Raw genomic sequence first — 25,155 nt, 5'->3', positions numbered from 1 at the left:
TCCTAATGGCCCTGTGGGTGTACCTACACCACGTGGACTGCAGTGGTTCAAGGAAGCAGCTCACCACCACATTCTCAAAGGCAATGGGGGATGGGCAATAAACGCTGGACCAGCCAGCAAAGCCCACATCCCGTGAATGAATAATAAAAAAAGAAAGAGTATCTTGTTGATTAAAGACTGAATACTGGATCTGAGAGATTCATACATACTATAAAACATCATTCACTTATTGATCTGAAGATGAATGTCTAGAAATCCATTTGAACTTACTTGTAAGTCCAACACTTTTGCATCAGTTCATGCATTTCATCTGGGCACTCAGCAGGACGTTCCAGTCGACCTCCTTGCTCAATAAAACTAACAACTTCTGGGCCTTTCATTTTCTGTAAAATAGAATAAATTCAGTTTTATTATGCAGAGGTGACTTAAAAGCATGGTAGCTGATGTGTTTATGCAGCTGGGAGATGAATGGTACATTCCAATTGATTTTCAGAATTAGTCTCGCTTGGTCATTTACTCCCTTCCCATATTCTTGATCCTACATTACGACAGTGACTACACTTCAAAAGTACCGTATTGGCTGTAAATTAAGTGCTTTGAAACATCCAGTGGTCATGAAAGGCACTATATAATTGCAAGGCTTCCTCTTTTTTCCTGAAGATATATAATTCATATGAGCTCCCACCCATACAGTTGCTCCCTGCAAATATTTGGCACTTGCTGAGCAGGCTCACGGATGATAAATGGCCAATTTTGAAAGGCATTGGCAGGCTGCTGGTCCCTATAAAGCCCATACCCCAGTATAAGCAACTGCTCCTGGGAAAGGAAGAATGAAGATTGAGGAAAAATTGTGATAATACCACAATTCTGTGATCGCAGTGTTCTAGATAGATTTATATCATCCCAAAATTAAAATTAGATCATCATTTTCTAATTACTCATTTAAAAATAAATCCTGTTAAGCTTATCCAAACTATTAATCTTGAAAAGTCGTTCATGGGAAAGACATTCAACTGATCTGAAGAATGGATTTAGACATGATCTGAGGTGAAGTAAAGTGGTCATAATCACTACTGGCCACAATTTCACATAAACCTAACATGAGCTTACCTTATATGGCTTTTGTCCAAAAGTCAATGCTTCCCACATGGTAACACCAAAGCTCCAGACATCAGCCTTGCTAGAAAATTTCCGGAAATTTATACACTCTGGTGCATACCACTTGACTGGCCATTTCCCAGCAGTTCGAGCCTGAGACCAAGCAAAAGTAAAATTTTCACAAAAAAATTGTTTAACTAGTGCTCCCTCCATAACTCAGTATAATTTCAGTACATTGTGTGATGCTGAGTTACATAGGCCTGAAATGTTCCAGCTTCAACTCGGGTAACATGGCGATGAATAAGGGGGTGAAATCCGTCTGTGATGCCTACCATTGACTTGCCATCTGAACATCTTGGGCCTTACTGTTTCCCTGCTCATCACATATAACCCATGTTGGGGCAGTGCAGTTTCCCTGCCCATTTCTCTCCCAACCACAAGCAAAATACTGCAGATGCTGAAAATTTAAAATAAAAACAGAGAATATTGAAAACACTCAGCAGTTCTGGCAGCATCTGCGGACAGCGTAACAGAGTTAACAGAACAAAATCTAATGAAAGGTCATGAACTTGAAACATTGGACTGATTTTACCAGGAGGGTTAAGGTCCTACCAGCAAGTCCGAAAGTGGGAGGGAACCTTGCACAGGATTGGTAGCTCAGCAGCACTACCAAAGGCAGTGACCAATGATGAGGCTGCTGATGCAAGGAGAGTGCTTAAGTGGGTCTGGTGATGCTGGGGTCATGCAGGCAGACACTTAAAGTGGGGGGAGGGGGTGGTTAGTCTCAGTGGTCAAGCAGCACCATTGCCACAGGGTGCCTATGGGTGGGGAGGCCCTCCTTGATCCATGGAGTGCCTAAAAGGAGATCCCCCCACCCTGGAGTCCACTGCGAGGCTACCAGGTTACACTGTAGAACCTATAACACAGCAGCAGCACCCCGCCCCCACCTCAACCCCCAACATGGGTGAAAGGCCTGCAGATGAGGGAAGTAGCCCATAATTGGTCACAAGTGATTCAATCGGGCTCCAAACGGGTGGCTTGTTTGCCATTTGTCCTGCCCAGGCAAAATGGCATACCAGCAGGAAGACACGCCACACAATGCCTTGCCATGCCATTTTGACAACTTTCCTACCTCCCAGCCTCTTTTCAAAGGTTTAAACTCTGGTCATATACTTTGTTTCACTTGCCACAGATGCTGCCTGATCTGCTGAGTGTTTCCAGTGTTTCTGTCCACCATGGTCTTAAGCCACTCTAACTCAATCTGCACTTCCTCTACAACAAATACAAAAATACCTGGAAAAACTCAGCAGGTCTGACAGCATCTGCAGAGAGGAACACAGTTAACATTTTGAGTCCGTATGACTCTTCAACAGAACTAAGTAAAGATAGAATAGAGGTGAAATATAAGCTGGTTTAAGGTGGGGGGAGGGCGGTTGGGACAGGTAGAGCTGGATAGAAGGCCAGTGATAGATGGAGATTGCCAAAAGATGTCATAGACAAAAGGACAAAGAGGTGCTGAAGGTGGTGACATTAGCTAAGGAATGTGCTAATAGGTGACATTAAGGGTAGAAAGCAGGATGAGCAAGGTACAGATAGCCCTAGTGGGGGTGGGGTGGGGGGAAGGGATCGAAATAGGCTAAAAGGTAGAGATAAAACAATGGAAGGAAATACATTTAAAAATAATCAAAATAGGTGGGAAAAGAAAAATATATATAAATTATTAGAAAAAGGGGGATCAGAAAGGGGGTGGGGATGGGGGAGAGAGTTCATGATCTAAAGTTGTTGAACTCAATATTCAGTCCAGAAGGCTGTAAAGTGCCTGGTCGGAAGATGAGGTGCTGTTCCTCCAGTTTGTGTTGAGCTTCACTGGAACATTGCAGCAGGCCAAGGACGGACATGTGGGCATGAGAGCAGGGTGGTGTGTTGAAATGGCAAGCGACAGGGAGGTCTGGGTAATGCTTGCAGACAGACCGAAGGTGTTCTGTAAAGCGGTCATCCAGTCTGCGTTTGGTCTCTCCAATGTAGAGGAAACCGCTTGGGAGCAGAAAATGCAGTAGACTAAACTGAGGGGGGTGCAAGTGAAATGCTGCTTCACTTGAAAGGAGTGTTTGAGCCCTTGGACGGTGAGGAAGGGAGAAATAAACGGGCAGATATTGCACCTTCTGCGGTTGCATGGGAAGATGCTGTAGGAGGGGGCTGCACTTCCTCTAGCCTTACATCATCTCCTATATCTTTTGACTCTAGCCTTCTGTACCTATTGCCATCAGTAAACAAGCCTTCAGCTGCCTTGAGTATATTCACTGATACTTCTTCCCTAAACTATACTACCTCTTTGCTTAATTCTCTCTTTACTTTAAAAGCCTCCTGAAAATTCAATTATTTGATCAGAGCTTCACCTCCCTTAACTCCTCTGTAAAGGCTCAACATTTGTGCATCCCTCCCTCTACAATGGAATTTTTTATCTATGAAAGACATTATATGCATGCAAGTTGCCACATTAGGAAACTGAAAATTGACCAGGCACTCACTCTACCCCAGCTTGTGTGGATGTGTGCCCTTGGCTAGGCCAGCATTTGTTGCCCATCGTTAATTACCCTTGAGAAGGTGCTGATGAGCCACCTTCTTGAGCTACTGCAGTCCATGTGGCATAGGTGCATCTGCAGTGCTGTTAAGAAGGGAATGAAAAACTTTGCGAGAGGAGTGGAGAAAATTGGTTGAAAAACTGTCATACTAGTATAAAAGCAAAAATGATAAAAGCAAAAAACTGCGGATTCTGGAAATCCAAAACAAAAACAAAAATACCTGGAAAAACTCAGCAGGTCTGGCAGCATCTGTGGAGAGGAGCACAGTTAACATTTCGAGTCCGAATGACCCTTGATCTCTACTTGTCCCACCTCCCCCTTAAACCAGCTTATCTCTTCTATTTTTATTTAGTTCTTTTGAAGGGCATTCGGACTCGAAACATTAACTGTGCTCCTCTTCACAGATGCTGCCAGACCTGCTGAGTTTTTCCAGGTATTTTTGTTTTTGTTCTGTCATATTAATGATGGCTTTCATCTTCAGCAAACTGCACATAGGAAAAAAAGTTCTGTGACTTTTGATCAAACAGGTCAAATCATCCTCAACTAATAAGACACAATTCACAGAATTAACCATTTTATTTTTGTGCATATTCACACATTGAGGTCCATTATATGCCCTGGCTCGCAACTATGAAAGACCCCGACAATGTACCTAGTGACATTTTCTGAGTTAAATTCCATAGAATACTATCGATTATTCAGCTCCAGATACTCAATTTCAACTGGATTGTCGAGAACTTTACCTTGTAGTAGCTGTCATCAGCACCTATTGCTTTGGACAATCCAAAATCACTAATCTTGGCGTAATGCTGATTGACCAGCAGGACGTTTCTGGCAGCAAGATCCCTGTGCACAAAGTGATTTTCCTCCAGGTACTTCATTCCCATAGAAACTTGGTGGAGTAATTCGACAACATTTTCTGTGGACAGCTGATCTCTGGTGAGAAAATGTATCAGGAAAGATTATTTTTAGATAATTTGCTAGAGATGTTCGCACCTATAATAGCTACTTGAAATGCACCTTAGGCTAAAGAATATTTATTCTTTATTTCTTTTTATCAAATAGTGATAAACAAGTGAGAAAAGAACTACGTACAAAAGCGAACATCTGCTGTAAAGCCATGAAAAGACATAGACTGGGAGTTTCCAGCCCCACCGTCGGCAGAAAATTCGGCGGCCCAGCCAAAACTCCATTGACCTTCGGTGGGGCTGGACGATCCTGTGCATAGGCAAAGTAAAGACAAATATCTAACATTTGCAGGAATATGCCAATGATCTTTTATTATATAACACATCTTCCAAAAAATTACCCCTGCCAATTATTCAATTTCTATGTTGACCTGTGTTTTGTCATAATGTAGCATCATGATAGGTTGGCCTAATATTGGAAACCTCCTTTCTAAAGTACATCACTGCTACCAGTATTTGGTTAGAGCAATGTGGAGAAATTAGTATATTATATTTCACACCTTTTCAGGAAAAAAAAACAATAAAATACCGGCACCCAAAAAAGATTTAATCTAGCTTTAATGTTGAGGGTACACAAACAGCTTAAAACAGTTCTTAAAAAATGAGATGCATAACTCATGAAAGAAAAAGGGAAGCCAGTTGAATGGGCCATTTGTGGTTTAATTTTCAGTAAATCACTGAAAATGACTAATTTGTTCATTTTACTACATGAATTGAAATTTGGTTACTAATCATTGACAAACATACATTCAACATTGATGTAAGATTCGAATGCTACTCAGAAACACTCATCTCTATGTAAAGGGCCTTTCCAAAGTAAATGGTCATTCTCCAGTACTGAAAGGTATTGGCCAACTAATTCTGGCATATGGGACAAGGTTGAGACCTATTATAAATGGCTGCCTTCATTCCATCAAAAAAAACTGCACAAGTTTTGAATTTTAAAGTAAAATATCTTTAAAGCTGTAAGTTCTTTAAACTGAACTTCTTCCAACTTAATATATCTTTTGACTGCTCACAATGCAGCCTCCTCTACAGCAGGAAGCTAAACACAGATTGGATGAACAACTTGCTTAGAAACTCTGCCGTGCTCTGCATAGCTGATGTTTTTACCAAACAACTTGGTTCATTTCAAACAAGCATACAGAGGTGTCTGGAACCATGTGGCCAGAGTATCAACTCCCAGTGACAAGTCTGCACCTCTCAGTCTCAATCGTGAGCTTGCCTGCCTGATAAACACCAACAGTGACAAACCCAATGAGAGGAGATGCAATTCTAGACGTAGTCTTGGGGAACGAAGAAGGGCAAGTGGGTGAAGTGACAGTTGGCGACCATATCAGGGACAGTGATCACAATTCAGTTAGATTTAGCATTACCATGGAAAAGGTCAGAGATAAGGTAGGAGTAAAAGTCTTGAACTGGGCGACGGCAAATTTTGCAGAAATGAGAAGGGACTTGGCTGAGGTGGACTGGACAGCACTGCTGGAGGATAAAACAGTGGAAAACCAGTGGGAAGCACTAAAAAGTGAGATCCTAATTGTACAAAGTAGACATGTCCCCGACAAAAATAAGAGTGGTACTGCCAAATCGTGACCCCCTTGGTTGTCTAGAGGAATACAGGGGAAGATCAAACAGAAAAAGAAAGCGTATGATAGGCACAAAGAACTAAGCACTGCTGATAGCCTAGACAAATATAGGAAGTGCAGGGGCAAAGTAAAAAAGGAAATAAGGAAATCAAAGAGAGGGCATGAAAAAAGATTAGCAAGTAAAGTTAAAGACAACCCAAAGATGTTTTACCAATATATTAATGCTAAAAGGTTAGTTAAGGAAAAAGTGGGACCTATCAGAGATGAAGATGGAAACTTGTGTGTAGATGCAGAGGCTGTGGGAAGGGTTTTGAATCAATATTTTGTCTCCATGCTTACAAAGGAAAGGGAGGATTTAGATATAGTAGTCCAGGAGGAACACTGCGAGATATTGGACGGGATAGTCATAAAGAGAGAGGAAGTACTCAAAGGGTGGAAATCCTTGAAAGTTGATAAGTCACCAGGGCCAGATGGATTGTTTCCGAGGCTGCTGAAGGAAGTCAGGGAGGAGATAGCAGATGCTCTGAGGATGATTTTCCAATCTTCACTTGATACAGGGGAGGTACCGGAGCACTGGAGAAATGCAAATATTGTTCCATTGTTTAAAAAAGGATCATAGGAAATGCCAAACAATTATAGGTCAATTAGTCTTATATCGGTGGTGAGCAAATTAGTAGAATCAATCCTGAGAGATAGGATTAACTGTCATGTGGAAAGGCATGGACTAGTCAGGGACGGTCAGCATGGATTTGTTAAAGGAAGGTCTTGCCTCACAAATTTGATTGAATTCTTTGAGGAAGTGACAAGAAGGGTAGATGAAGGTAGTGCAGTGGATGTTGTGTACATGGATTTTAGCAAGGCATTTGACAAGGTCCCACATGGCAGATTGGTCAGGAAAGTAAAAGCCCATGGGATTCAGGGTAATGTGGCAAACTGGATAAAAGGTTGGCTTTGTAACAGGAAACAAAGGGTAATGGTCGATGGATGCCCTTGTGAATGGGAAGTTGTCTCAAGTGATGTTCCACAGGGCTCGGTGTTGGGACCCTTGCTGGTTGTGTTATATATTAACAATTTGGACGTGAACTTGGGGGGCACAACTGGGAAATTTGCAGAAGACACAAAGATTAGCCGAGTAGTGGATAATGTAGAGGATAGACATAGACTCCAAAATGATATAGATGGGTTGGTGGAGTTGGTGGTAAAGTGGCAGATGGATTTTAACATAGAGAAGTGTGAGGTCATGCATTTGGGGAGGTCTAACAGTTACAGGGATTACACAATAAATGGGAATATAATAAGAGGGGTAGGTGAAGTGAGAGATCTTGGTATATAAGTACACAGGTCCCTGAAGGCAGCAGTTCAAGTAGACAAGGTTATAAAGAAGGCATATGGAATGCTCTCCTTCATTGGCAGAGGTATAGAATATAAAGGTAAGGATATAATGTTGGAATTGTATAAAACACTAGTGAGACCACAACTGGAGTATTGTGTGCAGTTCTGGTCACCACATTACAGGAAGGACGTAATAGCTCTGGAGAAAGTGCAGAGGAGGTTTACAAGAATGTTGCCAGGGTTAGAAAAGTGTAGCTATGAGGAGATATTGGATAGGTTGGGGTTATTTTCCTTAGAACAAAGAAGGCTGAGTGGTGACTTGATTGAGATGTACAAAATTATGAGGCGAATAGATAGAGTGGACAGGATAAAATTGTTTCCCTTGGTGGAAAATTCTAGAACCAGGGGACATAGATTCAAGATAAGTGGAAGAAGGTGTAGGGGGACATGAGGAAGAATGTTTTTACGCAAAGGGTAGTGGGTGTCTGGAATTTGCTGCCCAAATTGGTGATAGAGGTGGAAACTCTAAACTCTTTTAAAAAGTATCTGGAGCTGCACCTTAAGTACTGTAAGCTGCAGGGCTATGGGCCGGGTAAACGAAAGTGGGATTAGAAAGGGCACCTGGGTGTCCTCGGGCTGGCATGGACACAGTGGGCCAAATGGCCTCCTTCTGTGCTGTAACTTTTCTATGGTGCAACGGTTCTTTATGGACAAGCAGTGAGAAGATTACTCATGCCTATTAAACTCCAATTCTATCCTTACAACTTGGAGGAGGTGTTTTACTTTTGCCAGCCTTATTTATTTGTGCTCTCAATTCTTAGGTAAGTGGGTTGTGCCGCAATGAGGAGACTGTGTACTTATAACTGAGAATATATTATTTGCTGAAATGCTCACTTTTTGGAAGACAGAAATTTGTTCAGTGGACCTCCAGAAGCCATCTCCATCACCAGCATCAGATGTTCTGCTTGACACACTCCTATCATTCGAACTATGTATGGATTGTCCAGCTTCTGCATAAACTCTGCTTCTTTCATTAGTTCTTCCTTTAATGATTTTTCATTATCATTTTTCAGTACTTTGATAGCAACATCAATCTGCTTCCTAGATAAAAAATAAGAACACTAAATAGGATTTGTCTTATTACGCATCATGATAATGCACATGTTTATAAAATTCTCAATCTTTTATTGTCTCAGGCAGTCACCTCTGATTGTTTTTCCCTTTTAAATGTATTGACTTCCACAATTTGTCTTTTCTAATAAGTTTTCTGGTTTATTTTCTATTGGTCAACTGAATTTCTGCCATGTCCAATTATCATTCCATTTTCACTTTTCTGTTATCATAATTTACTTCATGTCTCCGTTGATCTGCTGCTCTGTTATTTATTAAACAGTCTTTCATCTCTTTGGTAATGTATTTTTCTGCCGATTGCTCCATCTGTCTTGAAGGCTACGCTTCGAATGACCACTATTGGATTTATTCATTGAACACTCAGGCTGCTTTCCCAAAATGATATTATGAGATGTGTTAATTTTGCATTTAAATTACTTACTTTCTCATTCTATACACCCCTTTTTTCACACAACCAAAGTTGCCAGATCCCAGCTCCACCTCATCTATTAGCAGGCACTCTCGCTTCAGGTACAATGTCTTGTCTTTTAACTCTTCAGGGTCACTGTAGGGGCTTACATATGAATCTGCATCCATAGGAAGAATCCGACGTCCTGCACATGAAGATTTTCCAGATTAATTAAATACTTGAACAGTTGCTTGCTAGTTCAGAACTTGTATATTGCTGAAAAGAGAGACATCTTGCAAAAAATTTTTGACTTGCACTCCTCAGGACAAATGCAAGAATGCCAAATTTCAAATGATTACAATAATTAATATTACAGGAGCAAAGGGTGCTGATTAGTTGGCAAGCCAGTTCTGAGTGGCAGAGGTATTGCCATGGAGAAAGCAACAGCGAACTATAAGCTCTCCAAGCTGTCAGGCAATTGAAAACATGTTGAACATATCCCTTTTATTATTTGTAGAGATAGTGGATACAATGATTGTGATCTTCCAATATTGCCTAGATTCTGGAAAGGTCCCAGCAGATTGGAAAACTGCAAATGGAACACCTCTATTCAAGAAATGAAGGAGACAGAAAGTAGCAAACTATAGGCCAGTTAGCCTAACATCTATCATTGGGAAAATGCTGGGAAAGTGGAGTCAAGGCCACAGTCAGATCAGCCATAATCTCATTGAATGGCAGAGCAGGCTCGAGGGGCAGAATGGCCCACCTTGATCCTATTTCTTATGATCTCATGGGGCAGAGTTTGAGCTCGGCAGTCAGGCGAGGTCAGCAGGACTGGGAACGGCCGGGAAGCAGACTGCCGCCCGCTATCAGTCCCTGACTGCCATGGAAGTACGTCTGTTCTGTGTTAGCAAAGTAATGGAGTCGAACGCAGCTGGAGATGCCAGGTGGAAGGGCAGGTCAGGTGGGCACTTGCCCCCCCCCCCCCCCCCCCCCCCCTCCCGCTATTCAGATGAGTCCCTCGTGGTCCTCCTGGGGGAGGTGGAGGTGACTGCCAGGAGGGACACCCTTGTCCCCAGGATGGGAGGAGGAGGCCACCGCACCTCACAAAGAGGGCATGGGAGGGGGTAGCAGCGCTGGTGAGCAGCCATGACGTGATGCAGTGCACATGGGTGCAGTGACAGAAGAGGTTCAATGACCTGCTGCGCTCAGGAAGGGTGAGTACCATGTTGGCATGGATCAGTGAGCAGAAGTGTTGAGGTAAGGCCATCCCCCCATGGACCTCAGGCGTGAGTGCCAACTGTCAATGACACCAGAACTAGCCAAGGGGGTGCTCCCTGGCTGCTTGGACTGAGTGTTTTGCGGCTCAAGGAGCATGACTTGATGTGCCCTGAGAGGCGTTCCTCAGCTGGGGTTGGCTAGGCTGCAATGGCGCTGCAGGTAGGGAGTGGCCTAATCAATACTCCTCTGTCCTTTCAGGAGAAGACAAGCCAGAACCTATCAGAACTATCAGAGAGGTTATGCACAGGTGGAGGCCCGCACAATCTGCTGCTGCTCACCAGCTTCGAGCAGGATGCCCTTAAGCCAGCACATTCCACGTGCTGTGGCATGGAGAGGTGGGAGTGTCAGATGAAGGTAAGAGTGCAGTGCACAGATGTGAGAGTTTCGGATTGTGCAACCATTCTAGTATAGTATGTTACTGATGGGAGCCTCAAACCTGGAGTCCCCATTGATCATTGAAAGACGATGGCACCATGATGCAGATCTCCATTGTCTCACCAGAGTTCCTGGCATGTACAGTGACAGTGTGATGACTTTAATTAATAACATGTCCTTCTTCTCCCTTTCAGGTTCATGCTGGACCCTGATGCTTCATTTGCACCTGTGTCACACCCACTCTCTGAAGCAGGCACCAGCGCACCAAGATGTAGCACTCGCAAACTAAAGGCACCATGAGCACAAGAGGGACAGTTCACAGGTGATTTTCTGTTCATTTATGTTCGGTTTAAATTTCTGCTGGTGTGGCCATCAACACCAGTAATGGTAATGTCATTATGCTTTCAATGTGACAATAGCATTAAAGTTGCTTTGATTCTGATGGCCTGAGTACGTTTCACCTTTTGTTCTTTCCGGGTTGGGGGTGCGCCAGTGTGTAATGCTGGACCTGAGTGGCTTGATACTTTACTACACAGGCATTGAGTGATGCTTGGGTGCAAATGAAAGGGTCATTTCAGACATCCAAGATGTAGGTGGCAGCAGATCTGTGGTAGCCTAAGGAGTGTTGGATCAAGGCATCCCTGGTGTCCCTGCCATCCTGGAAGTTACCAAGGTCTGGCTCCACACCCTCAGCGTTCTCCTCACTGTGCTCCTCTTCTGACTCACTACTGGATTCATCATCTATGGCCTGTGGAGCTGCCTCAAGATCTTCTTCCTCCAGTGGGTCCCCCCTTGCCAGTTCCAGATGGCAGAGAGCACAACATGCAACCACCATCAGTGACACCCACTCTAGGGGGTATTGTACTGCACTCCCTGAATGGTCCAGGCAATGGAAGCACATCTTGAGAAGATCTATGGTCCTCTCTACCACCGCCCTTGTGGAGGCATGACTCGTAATGTAACACTTCTCGACCTGTTTTCTTGGGTGGAGGAGAGGTGTCATGAGCCACCTTTTCAATGCGTAGCCCTTGTCACCCAATAGCCACTCATCCAGTCAGGCTGGAGCACTGAACATCCTCAGCACCTGGGAGTTTCTCAGGATGTAAGCATCATGGGAGCTGCAGAATCAGCATCCTGTGATCACACACTATCTGCACGTTCATGGAGTGGAATCCCTTCCTTTTGATGAAGGCACCCAGCTAACCTGTTGACGTCTTGATGGCCACATGTGTACAGTCGATGGCACCCTGGACGCAGGGGAAACCAGCAATTGCTGCAAAGCCTCTGGCTCACTCAGCCTGGCTGACCTCATCCATACAATAAAGAATAAGTGTCAGTACCCACCTGAACAGAGTTTCTGTCACCAGCTGTAATTATGGACAGCTGATTGGAAAACTCCATACAGATCCCCCATGGACCCTGGAAAGAGCCGGAGGCATAGAAGTTGAGGGCAAATATGACCTTCAGGACCACTGGCATGGGGTGTCTACCCACACAGTCAATGCTGATCTCAGGCCCAATCATCTGACAAATAGGAGTCATGGTCTCCCTTGAGAGGCGGAGCCTCTTTCGGAATTGCGCCTCAGACATATTGAGGTAGCTGCATCACCAGCTGTAAATCCTGGCAGCAGGGTGATGGTGTCTTCTGCGGACCCTTTCACCTTGGACTACCTGCTGGCCATGTACCCCTTGTGCCTGTGCCTCTCCTCCCACAGGTCCCTCCCATGGAAGCTGCATTGGAACACCTGGCCTCCTCTCCCTTCTCCCCTTCTCTTCCTCCTCAGAGGAGGTGCCACCAGCGGAGGCCACAATCCCCATTACCAGGGTAACAGAAGGCTGTCTGATACCTGGAAGTGTCCACACAGTCTGAATCATCCGGGGGCCTTGGAGACACCATTGAGTTCTGAAATGAAGCCTGGAAATGAAACCCCGAACAGAGATGAGGCTCCCAAGTATCAGTGAGCAACCTACAACTAACTAACTCCAAAATTCCTCACAACCCACACTGGCAATGCTGCTGACACTTTTTATCGCACCCATGGATGAGGTTTAGAAAATTGTCTGCTGCACGCTTGCCCGATTCATCCGTGCAACAAGCGCAACATCACAAGGGCAACGTAAAATACAGCTTTTTTAATGGCCTTACCTGGCCTCATAATTGATGGCAGGAGCAGCTCCGACTCCCACTCGCGTCCGCCAATTGAAATATCGCGCAAGTGCGTGATGATGTCGGGACGCACACCTGACGTCATCACGCACTATTTTATGACTCGAGTGAGTCGGGCACGCGCCTGCCCACTCAGCAAAAAATTCTGCCCATGATCTTACTCCAAAGGCCTCCTGCAAATATTGACAAATAGCTAAGGACTTCTGAAAGACATTGGCCAGGATCTGCCATGCTCACTAATGTCGGGTGTGCACAGCAGCGTGACTGGACAATATGGCGGGAAGGTCAGAAATTGGTTTCATGATGTCGTGAAACCAGTTTGTGATCAGTTGCTCAGCCTGTCGATGGCAGGCCGCATACCCTGCCATTGAAACCTCATTGTAATACATCTGCATGTCACTATAAGGCCAGCCTGCCGGAATCATCCCCCCATTCCCCCCGCTGGATCATCCGTCCACCTCGGCGTATTGGGTGTTTCACAACTGCTTAGATAAGGGGTGCACTTGGCGGGCCGCACTTTGAGGGGAACTCGGAGGTGAGTGCACAGTATCATTGCACAGCGATCGCCCGGGTCACCTGTGGGACTTCAAGGTTGAGGCGCATTGGAAAGGAGGGAGGGCTACCCTGCAGTTGAGGCAACTTGGGGGTGGGGTCAAGGGCTCTCATGCAGTTGAGACAACTTGGGGGGTGGGGGCAACCGCTGCCCTGAGGTTGAAGGTAGTGCACAAGCACATGCAGGTTGTAGGGAGGGAAACGGCCATAACCTTGTGTAAAGTGACCATTCCTCTGCAGCTGAGACAGTTCAGACACAGCCACATTGATATGCGTGGAGTCGGGTCTCTAGCTTATCTGCCCACTCAAGCAATGCAGAGGCATGAAAGTGCCACCAAGTGCTCTGGATTTTTCCACCCCTTGGGCACAGACTGAAAAGTAATGAGCATTTTAGTGGACTGCAGAACAGTTGGACAACTGCACAGGTTGTACAATCTCCTCGCTAAAGCTGGCCATGGAGCAGTCACTGGTGGAGGTGCTCATAGCCCCTTGCAATGTCAGCATCCCGGAGGTGGGTGGGGTTTCAGGCAGCCATGCAGCGCACTAAACTCTGGCCATCCAAGTGATGGCCAGCACTCTCTGGGGGCCTTCAGACTTAACCAAGGGAAGTTCTTAGTACACCCAAGCTAATGCACGTGTCTCTCTCTTTCATCCTGCAGGAGGAGTACATCAGGAACATGGAGCCTTGTGACCTGGCTGTATGCCTCGTGGCTTACAGAGAGTGAAGATGACAGACAAAAGAGCAACAGAGGTGCCTGGCCACACAGAGGGAGAAGCAGCAGCCTCTGGAAGGAGGGGCAGCTGGGGCTCCTGCACACCCTGCTGAAGAGCCACAGTGAGGCATCATTGGTCCGTGCCTAGCGACACCCAGGATCTATACATGCTGCCTTTCATTCCTGCAGATGACTGACAACCAGTATTGACAAGGACAGTGCATGTCTAGGGAACTGTTCGGCCACCTGCTGCAGGATATGTCGCCACGGGGACATGGAGGACATCCACTGCCAGTGGCTTTACGCCGGTGACTCCTTTCGGGGCTCCACAGGTGATCTCTATGGGATATCACAAGCCTCCACCCACAAATGCATCCATGAGGTCACAGATGCCATCTTCACGAGGGCACACAACCTTGTGCATTTCGCCCGGGACCAAGAGAGCCAGGATGCAAAGTGATTGGATTTGCCCGGATCTCTGGTTTCCCACAGGTGTAGGATGCCATTGACTGCACTGATGTGGTGCTCAGATCTCTGTTGCAACATGTGGTCAACTATGCCAACCACAAGGGCTTTCATCCGCTGAATGTGCAGCTGGTGTGCAACCACCAAAAACACATCCTCCAGGGAGTGTCCATGACTCCTATATTCTCAGTCGGTCTCAGATCACTAACATCTTCCAGGGTCCACAGAAGCTGTAGGGATGGCTCCTCAGGAACAAGGGCCACCTGCAGAGGATGTGGCGGATGACACCCATGCAGTGGCCTCAGGCTGCAGCAGAGTGACGGTATAACGAGGCTCCTGCTGCAACTTGCAACTTGGTGGAACAGAGGTTTCTGAAAATGAGGTACCGGTATCTGTGGAGCCATGCAATATAGTCCACAGAGAGTGTCAGGCATCGGCATTGCCTGTTGTGTCTGTTACAACCTGGGTGTCCCCCGATGAGGACGTCGATGGTGGTGAGGGTGAGGAGGTCATCAGAGGTGATGATAATGGCAATGAGGCCCTGGCACTGGCCAGACGAGGCAGGTGTGCTCGGAAGGCCCTCATTAGCTGCTAGATTTGTGGAGGATGATGACGACAGGCAGTGAGCAGAAACCATAGATCCTCACATTGCATCTAGAAATGTTTGACTCCAGACTGGTTTATGGCATCTCACATACCCTCTGTGAGAATGCTCTTGTTATGGAGACGCAGTGGAGGCCCAAATAGTCGCTTGGTTGCATGAGGATGATGACGACATGCAGTGATGACACTCTATAGATTGTCACATAGCCTCTGAGAATGTCTGACTCCTGTCTGTCTGAGGGCAGCTTGCTTGCACTTTGTGATCAGGGTCATATCACAGAGATGCAGCCATGAAATTTTAAAAGCATCTGATCCTTTGTCCGCCTTCAGCACCTGACCCCTTCAAGAGCACGGTGTCACTGGTCACAGATGCTGAAGAGATGGGGGCCAGCCCCACCTTAAAGATACTGACAGCAGAGAGAATGATGGAACTCTGTGACCCCTACCCCCACGACATTCTGGCAACAATGATGAGCACCATGGAGGTGCAGGCATCACTAGTACATCCAGGGAGTGAGAGGCTGGACCATCACTGTGGTCTGAAGGCTGCAGAAAGCACAGGGAAGAGGCCCTGGACTGAGACACTGCCTTTATCTTGTGCAGAAAGGTTTCACATCTGAGTGACAGAAACACTGCTCATCAGAACAAGGAGCCATAGGAAGGGAGGCATTATTGACAATAGTCAACAGTGCGTACAGGTGATTAACACCCATGCCTGGGCTGTGCAACTAATTCTCCTTAACTTGCCAAACCTTGCCACTACATCTTGGTGTTCCCCGAACATCCACAGCTGAGGTGGAGTCAGCTTGCTGACTGCTATGCTCTGACTGTGATGACCTTGGTGGGTGTCCTCTGCAAGGCTGAGATCTGGAGGGCCCTGGCCTGCTTTCAGGGTCCTGCTGTGTGGCAGTGGCATCCTCCTCAGCCTGTGGAGCTGGAGCTGCTGAGGCCACAGGAAGAGGGGATTCGGATGGGCTGGACACTCCTGGAGTCACCTGGATGGATGGCCCCAGGAGGTACACCTCCTGATCTTGCTCCCAATGGGTGCCCAAGGGCCCCTGGCTGACACCTTGAGGAGAAGGGGTAACTGGAGTGAGATTAGGCTCCCCCGTGGCTCGCTCGCATACGCACTGTTGGAAGCCAAATATGGCATTGGCGATGGAGTTCAGCCCGCGCAGCAGTGCAGCAACGACATCCTGGACCAAGATCTCCAATAGCAGCCACCATCCTACCAGTGTGGCCCTCGGTGCATTGGCATGCCAGCACTATCATCTCAGCCTGAAGGCGAACGGACCCCTCCATCGTGCCTTGCGATCTGAGGAGTGCAGCGGACACCCCTTCCTAATGTTCCCCAGCTTGCCTTTGCAGCTCCAGCATCTGTGACATGACCAAGTCCAGAGGCTCATCTGACTTGGACTCAGCAACGTTCTGGCCTCCAGCAGTCCTCCGAGTGCCGGACACTTGGTAAGTCCCTGCTGCCGCCTGCTGTGGATCAGACAGTGCAATGTGCTCACCAGACTGTGATCCCAAGGCTATTCTAAATCTAGGTCCCATCAAGGTGTGTGTCTATGCACTGGTGGAGGGTGTGGGTGAGCACTGTGATGGGTCTTCAGGCAGAGCTTCAGTAGATTCTTCTTCTGGGCTTCCCTCAGGGTTTGCTTGGAGGGCCTGGGTCATGGACTCTCTTGGCAGTTTCTTAGATGTGTCTGGGGAAGCAAGGAGAGATAATTAGTGCATGGCAGTGGCCTGTGAAATAGGACACATCACTCACGGCACGGTTGTCTGATGAATGTTGCACTGCTGGATCCTCACTTGGTAGAGCACCACCTACCTCACCGTCAGCACAGGACCGCCCAGATCCTCGCCGGCCAGCAAAGACCGTGAGGATCTTGATTTCCAACTTGTCCTGCATGAATAGAGATAGAGAGAATGTGAGCAGGATGCCTGCCAGGCCAAACGATAAGTATGCCTGGTGAGCGTGGGTGGTGAGTGGTCGAATGGATGTGATGAGGACAATGAACGTTTGTGTAGGAGAATGACTGGTGATGTCCTTTGAACTGGCAGTGAATGAGATCCCTGTGGCTGTGTGAGGGGTTTGTGAGTGTGTGAGTTGAGAGTGATGAGAAGAATGACTTACCCTGGCAGAACGGAGGAGATCATTCATCCTCTTTGACACTGGGTGGCTGTCCTCTTTTGCAGGGCATTGGCGCTGACCCCCAAGCCAGATTTGTGATGTTGCTACCCATCCTGCAGCCAAAGGGGGGGGTAGGGGACATCATGGCGAGCATCCACTGCGTCCAAAAGGTGCTCTATGGACACATCATTGAACCTGGGGTCTGCAGTCTTCTTGCCTTTCGAGGTCATGTCTTCCATGCAGCAGCCCTGGTCTGGAAGCACTGAGAGGTGTGCGCATGGCTGCTCTTCAAATGTAGCACCCGGTGTGATGAAGACGCAACATGTTGGCGTTGCAGGCAAATGAGCGCCCGCTTGGCATGGAAACAGTGTCTTTCCCAGGAATGCATAATTAATTCAGTGGGTTTGGGACGATATGGCGTGAGGAGCCGCCATCGTTTTACTTGCCCGCTACCACGCTTATTGCAAATTTAGGACGATTCCACCCAAAGTCAAATATCAAAATTAACAGAAAATATTGTTCTCTTTTTGGTGAATGCATAGCTAGCAAACAAAATCAATATTTGAAGAAAATAGAAAGTTTATGACTAAGAATCAGAAAATTGATAAGCCTGGAGACTCCAGCTTTGGAACCATTGCCTTCTAGCTACAAGATAAAGAAAATCTTCTGGGACCAGATCCAAACCTAAGTCCCTGAGGTGAAAGATCGATGAACTAATACCTCTTCCATACAACTCAATCCCTAATTTCTTTATATTGATCAGATTCTTATTGACGCTTCTGGCATAACCTCTGAACAACCTCCAGGAAAGATTTCCTTTGCCAATTTAAATTTCATGCCACTTTTCCTTTGCTAGTTCCTGCAGGTGCACTTCCTCTTTCAACTGGTTATATAATTAAGTGTCGGATCACTGCAAAATGGGTCTTATTTCTGCTGTTGACTGCAGTCAGATAGGCTGCTAACATACTCAATGTACCAGAAACCATACATACTATGAACCATTCCCCAAGGAAGAAGAAACCAACACAACCAGAAGGGGAGATAACTGACAAAAAAAAAAATGATGTTTAAAAACCATGTGACGAAGTGTATCAGCATCTTGCTGCACCATTTCATCTTTAATTGTTTCTATATCTACAATGGTTAACAATGAATCCTGGTAAAAATGTGCACAGAGGCACAAGACATTTACCACCAAATACTGAAAGTTCCTTGTTTGTGTGACTGGGCTAGTTTACTAACACTGAGCCTAATAAGGCTACCCACTAATGCTGAAAGGCACGAATGCAGGTGCCCACCCTCTCACTGTTCATTTGCTGGGTGTGACCACAAAGAGCACTATTAGCCATAGACTTGCCAACCATGTTAACTGTCATTTAATTTCATAAACTCTATTACGTACAATTCAACACTGTGCTACTACAAACTCACCTCCTATTGGTTCTGGTGTATATCCATCAGGGTTACAGGCAAGACTGATAGCACTTAGTCTCTGGAAATCAAAGACTGGTATTATTATCAAGCTTAACCAACAATATACAAACAAGCACATGCAAAGCTTAGTACTGATGTATTGGTTATTCTCACATAATATTTTTCCAAGAAAGGACAAAATGACATCAATACTATTTATGGAGTGCTAAGACATTTCCTGTGGCCTTTCTCACAGGTAGCCTGTCATCTGGGTTATAGTCTACCTGTGAAGAGTTTTTTGTCAGAGTGCGATGAGTCACAGCTTCTGTAAAATTTTATGATTTCAAAACACAGAAAAGTTGAACATGTAATAACAGTATAAAAGATATACTTACGTTGGGAGGAAGTGAAGGTGGTCGTGCTGGTTCTGTGAAGTAGAAATGAATCAAGATGGATAAATCTGACTTCTTTTGTGAGATCTTTAACAGTCCAGTTGTATGTTTACTCAAACTTGCTTATGGAAATCTGTGTAAATTCATATGCTAAAACCCAAATGGACAAAATTCCTTTTTCTTCCTTCCCACCCACCCTCCACCCCACCCCTCACCTTCCTCTTGAAAGGCTTCAACTCTTTAATGGAATATAATTCTATGGAATTCTCAGAAGCCTCAGTAATTGAATGTTGTTCACAACTGATCCTTGACGGCATGGGGAGAATTTTCAGCTCGGTGAGCGGGGGGCGGGGCCCACTCGCCAAGGCATAAAATGACTCAGGGTGACGTCGGGACACTGTGCATCGTTTAGATTTTCAGTTCGGTGGGCGCATAGCCGAGTCAGCTGCGCTACTGCCGAACTGTCAAAAGCCTATTAAGGGCATTAATTAACTAATTAAGGCTATTGAGAAAGTTGCCCGTCCAATCTTTTCTAAGCCAGAGATGTTGCTTTAATATTGCGTTTGAATATTTGTCTATGCAAAGAGCACTTTCTAACATGGAAACCTGTTACAGGACATTAACTGTCCTGCATACATCTTCCTAGCACAATGAAGGTAAATGTGCTTTATATCGCTCGTGAGGAACCTTTGCTACTGAGGATGTCTGCTATGGGAAGACATCACCTGGCCTCCAGAGATAAGAACATATGTTTATGCCCAGGGTTAAGTGCCTGGAACATGATTGGATTGTAGAAAAGCAAGTTATTCAATAACAAGCTAGTCACTATCCTGCTTGAGGAGAGGCAAATAAGGTGTATGCAGAGATGGCTTAAAGAAAACATGCCTAAATAAGAGAGACTAGAACTGAGTTAATTCTCTGTAGGAACTTTGGCAATAGAATACATAAATCCAGGTACATCTGACTGTCGTTTGAATGGTCAGCCTGGCTCATTAATTAGAATTTCTAACTTGTATAAATAGGACAAATTTATATAAGTGGGACAATTCACTTACATAATGGTCTACACTCCATATAAAGCGTTCATAATCTGCACCTGTCTGGGTTTATCAGTGACTTGGTTTGGAGAATTTTGTCCATAGTGAAGTCCTTCCGTAAAAATGTCAGGCCCACAGTTCACAAAGAAAGGAAAAGTTATAAACGTAGAGAAAATTGATGGACTGGTGCAACCTCTAGAGTTTTAATAGTTTTTTCAGACTGCTGGAATGTGATTTCCTCTTCACAATTGCAGCTTCAGTACTTCTCTTTGGGGCAGTGGGGATTAATAGGGATTGACCTCGGGAAAGATTTTCTCATAGGAAGCAAAGGATAGAGTATTCTGATGGCAAGTTATGCCCAGGGCATAACTCATGCTTGCTGATACCAGATCAGCAGCAACATTGCTGGGTACATGGAAGTAGCTCCATCACCAATTCTCTCATTTGACCTAGAGGGATCCACAACTGGGGATAAAGGAAAAATATATAAATACTATATATAGCTGTAACTTTATTTGGTATTTCCTTTTGAATGCTTGTTTGGAGAAATAGGGTTGTCAACCCTGTGTTTAAGCAAGACGTTTCAGCCACCATACTTTGAGGAGTATTTGTCTGAATCGAACAGGTTGTGATATTGTTTTTAAAACCAATAACAAGAAAGCAATGCCAAAATGATAGATAGGCTGATGATTTTATTCAGGTTTCCCCAGATGTCAAGTTAATGGCCTTAGCAGATTGTCAAGGAAAGTACCTGGGGGAGGGAGGAAAAAATTCTTGGTGGGACATTAACCTCAGATCGATTTAAGGAACAATAGGCCTACAGATCTTTGGTTTTAGTTTTCTTTGGTTGTTAGATATGTGATGTTTGACTCCCATTTGAAAAGTAATTGGATGGTGACATATTCCCTGGCAATTTTGAACAACAGTGGCTATAGTTACTTAGTGACATTGGCTAGGGTATCCCATCCACGATTTTTCTCAGTGGCGCAATTGCATTGGAAGCATAGCAGGACAAGTCTTCCACCTACTCAATGCCAAGAGTTACTTGATACATGTAGTTTCCATATAAGCTGCAACTGAATACTTTTTTGATCTCCTGGAGTTCAGAATGATTCTCAATACACCAGCTTTGGATGGAAAATAGCTAAATAATGTAAAATGATGCTGCAAGGTTTAAATTGCTACAGCAGCTAATGAGTGTAAGATTTTGATAATATTAAATTCTTTGGGGCTTTGTATTGGTTTGAACTAATATTTATGAATGCTAATTTAGCCATCTCTTAAATTGTTCAGTTTGAATTTCTCCTGGTGAGACAATTAACAGTTAAGGCATCCTGGGAGCAGGAAGGCAGCTGCTTGTGAGAAATTGTGAGTCTTGATGAACTAAATAACTTTAAAGGTGCCAAAAAGTCTGCGTTCAAGCAGTTGTAATTGTCTTAATTGCACTATGTGCAATAGAGGATCTCTTTGTCAGCTTTAAAGAAATAAGCAACAAATTTGAACTCAGCAGCTTGAATTTAGCATGGCACTTTATCTTTAAACAACCATGTATTTTAATTAGGTTTTAGCTTATGAACTGCTTTGACCTATAAACCATATCTGCAGGATGGAACACCTATATTTAAAAAATACATCTTCTCCTGACGCTATGCTAGGAATTATTACTAACACCTGTTCTTAATTGTTTCAGCATCCATGGGAATAGATTAGTATGTTCATGTGAATTGTTTGAGATAGTTTGTATTATTGATAAGAGGATATGACTCGTTTGTATATCTGCAATCTGTATCTGAAGAAAATGTTTCATTTGTTCAAAATGAATGTAAATCTCTGGGGCCTAAGGAAATAAGAAATAGACGCTTATCTCAGCCTACAACCCACTTGACAGGGGCTACAAAGGTGGAGTGACACCAGATGACTCTCACCAATAGCCAATGAAAAAGGTTAACTTGGACTATTTCCTAATAAGGCACAAAGAACAGTTAAAATTAGGGATAAAAGCTGAAAACTCAAGTCTAACAGTTTTCCCATTGCTTCTGTGGTGTAATTCTTTTGAGACACAGTTCGACATCAGTTCTGAGGCACAAGAAGACAGACTTCGGCTGTGCTGTCAGCATTCAAGGAATCCTAGGCCCGTGAAGGATAAGAAACTTCCCCACTTGTCTTTACTGCTTTTTGTTACGTATATCTAACATCTTATGTAATAAATTCTACTTAATTCACAAATACTAGTTGTTTGTACCCTCGTAGGTCAGGCACAACTGAGGACCCCTTTGTTATAAGTTAAGAATTTGGAACTCAGAGATTTTAATTAAAAGGGTTTTATACCTCAAAGCTCTCAAAAATATAGATGACGCAGGCATCTTCACAGTATTTTCAGATGCACAGCCACAATATTTTCCTCTAAGTAAGTACAAAACGTCAGATTTTGATATGGAAGTGCCCCCTCTTGTGGAGGGAGCCTTTGTTTGGGGTGAGGTGAGAAGCTTTGGGCTCATTGAACGAGATGTTCAAGGCAGTGGGTATCAACTCAACTGTTCCATGCACAATTATTCAATTCAGGAAGATGTTTAGTGACCTTGCCAGTTTGGAAAGGGTTACAGGAGGCAGTTACACTTTCAAAGAATGCGTTGTATTGAACCGTCTGACAGAAAATCTTTCAGTATTGATAAGAAAATCCAGCGTGTTGGGTCAATTTCAGAGCACATGACCCCTTTACCGTACTCTTTTATTTTCCAATTATTAAGGACTGTGGAAATTATGGACTAAGTTTACTGTTATTTGTTACATAATTTTTGAACAGAATGAAAACTGATGAGTTCTATAACGGTTATTCATTCTGTTCGACCATATTCCCACCCAAGAAGTGAAGTCAAAAATTACCCTGAGTCTGGTTCTTATGTAATGAATGAACTACTGGAATATTACATGTTCATTACTGTTATCCTCACAATTCTTAACATGCACCACACTTTCCACATGTTCTATTATTGCCATAAAACAACTTGAAAAACAAGGAGGACATTAGAATTTAATTATCCTACTTTAACACAAAAAAGCTTACATTCCTAAAGAAAGGATAAATAACCATAACCTTAACAGCTTATGTAAAATAATCAAATTGAAGGCATAAGTGTAAAATATTATTGCACACAAGTCTCCAATTATTTCATATAAGAAAGTCTTTCAAATAGTCACAGACAATAGAATACACAGGGGCAGTAGACCACATTCCTCCATATGTTACGGCAATATTCATCCCCTCATTTTATTATATATTTTCTTCCTCCATCACAGGGATTCTGGAGCCAACTGAGACAGTCCTGCACTGTCCCAGCTCAGAATAGTTAACGCAGCAAAGGACAGGGATCAAATCTTTCTTTTCCTGTATGGCTCAGGATAAAAACAAGATGTTGTATTTAGTTTTGAATCATCTGTGCCCCAATGGGAATTTTACTAAATAGAGGAGGTGAGCTGAGGTTGCTTGCTCAGCATGCACTTACTACAATATATAATGCTAAAGCTTGACTTACCAGCAGGTTGGCTAGGATTATTGCAGGTTTCGCGTAGTATATGTATCACCCCATCAGACTTGAGCTTTAAATATTCAACCAGCTTTAAAACAAAAATGCATATCAGGGTGGCGTTGAACAAGTATGCACAAGTAAATCAAAGTTACAAAGTAATTTCTTAAAAATGTATTTATTAACAGGACATGGACTTTGCTGGCTATGCCAGTATTTAGTGTCCATCCTTAATTGCCCTTGAGACGGTGATAGTGAGCCACGTTCTTGAACTGCTAAACTATGTGGTTAGGTACACCCACAGTGCTATTAGGAAGGAGTTCCAGGATTTTGACCTAGTGACAGTGAAGGAATGGTGATATATTTCCAAGTCAGGATGGTGTGTGGCTTAGAGCGGAACTTGCAGGTGGTGATTTTCCAATGTGTCTACTGTCCTTGTCCTTTGAGGTGGTAGAGGTTGTGGGTTTGGAAGATGCCGTAGAAAGAGCCTTGACAGTTGCTGCAATGAATCTTGTGGATGGTACACACTGCTGCCACTGTGCATCAGTGGTGGCGGGAGTAAATGTTTAAGGTAGTGGATGGGGCACTAATCAAGCAGGCTGCTTTGTCCTGGAGCTCCTTGAGTGTTGCCAGAGCTACACTCATCCAGACAAGTGCAGTGCCTGTCTGGCAAAATAATGCCTGTTGTTTGCAGCGTAACCTATGATTTCTTGCCTGGGCCTGTGTATCCTGGCAATCCATTGGCCAGTTGGGCTGTGTGACTTCAGGATAGTGTTGATTCAAGGCTTTCTGGTGCATACAGGGGACACTGCAGAGCTGCACAGGAAGTGGAGGGCACCCCACAGACGCGATACCACGCATGGGAATTTCACGCTCTATGAATTCAGGGCAATTGTTATATTACCTGCCAAAGTGTATCAAACTTCGATCCATCAGGGATGGAGAACTTTCCAGATTTGTCTAAGTCTATTCTGTAATGGTAGGCTGATTTTCCATACAGCATAGAAAGAGCGTATGCTCCTGCTTCTTTGCGCTGCCTGAGCCTAGAACATAAGAAAAAAATGTCAGAAATGAATTAAGCAGTCATTTAAAAAATTATGTGAAATCATTACAAAAGGGCAAAACACCCCAGAAAAACTGATTGTCCAATGATATAATTGGACATTAGAAGTCTGGCTGCATCAGCTAGTGTTGGAGTTTAAAGGACCCTGAAATCATACCTTACCTTCTGAATTACATCACCTTCTCAATGCAGGCTGCTGTTTAGGAGGCAAGGGAGTTCCCAGACTTGCCCATATTGTTGGATTTCCACAAGTGTAACTGACTGCATGCATGTTGCCTTACATTATCTCCTTCAAGTAGCAGCTATGTTTTATAAAGGGAGGGGTCTCAGTACCTGAATGATCAACTGATC

The 25,155-nt window shown here is 44.5% G+C and overlaps 1 protein-coding gene across 1 annotated transcript in view; it reads right to left on the bottom strand.

Annotated features, from left to right (window-relative positions):
- LOC121287646 (tyrosine-protein kinase ZAP-70) overlaps window positions 1–25,155 on the bottom strand; it is a 111,717-nt gene that overhangs the window by 8,242 nt on the left and 78,320 nt on the right. Inside the window, exons 4-12 of the mRNA XM_041205588.1 lie at window positions 24,646–24,784; window positions 23,751–23,832; window positions 19,184–19,215; window positions 18,807–18,867; window positions 9,119–9,290; window positions 8,461–8,667; window positions 4,424–4,616; window positions 1,111–1,251; window positions 271–383 (exon numbers count right to left, since the gene is read on the bottom strand). Coding sequence (XP_041061522.1) covers window positions 271–383; window positions 1,111–1,251; window positions 4,424–4,616; window positions 8,461–8,667; window positions 9,119–9,290; window positions 18,807–18,867; window positions 19,184–19,215; window positions 23,751–23,832; window positions 24,646–24,784 — 1,140 coding nt within the window. The remainder of the gene's footprint in view (window positions 1–270; window positions 384–1,110; window positions 1,252–4,423; window positions 4,617–8,460; window positions 8,668–9,118; window positions 9,291–18,806; window positions 18,868–19,183; window positions 19,216–23,750; window positions 23,833–24,645; window positions 24,785–25,155) is intronic.

This window comes from Carcharodon carcharias, chromosome 14, assembly GCF_017639515.1.
Source record: "Carcharodon carcharias isolate sCarCar2 chromosome 14, sCarCar2.pri, whole genome shotgun sequence".
Taxonomy (NCBI): Eukaryota; Metazoa; Chordata; class Chondrichthyes; order Lamniformes; family Lamnidae; genus Carcharodon; species Carcharodon carcharias.
This window is presented reverse-complemented; position numbering and strand designations above follow the sequence as displayed.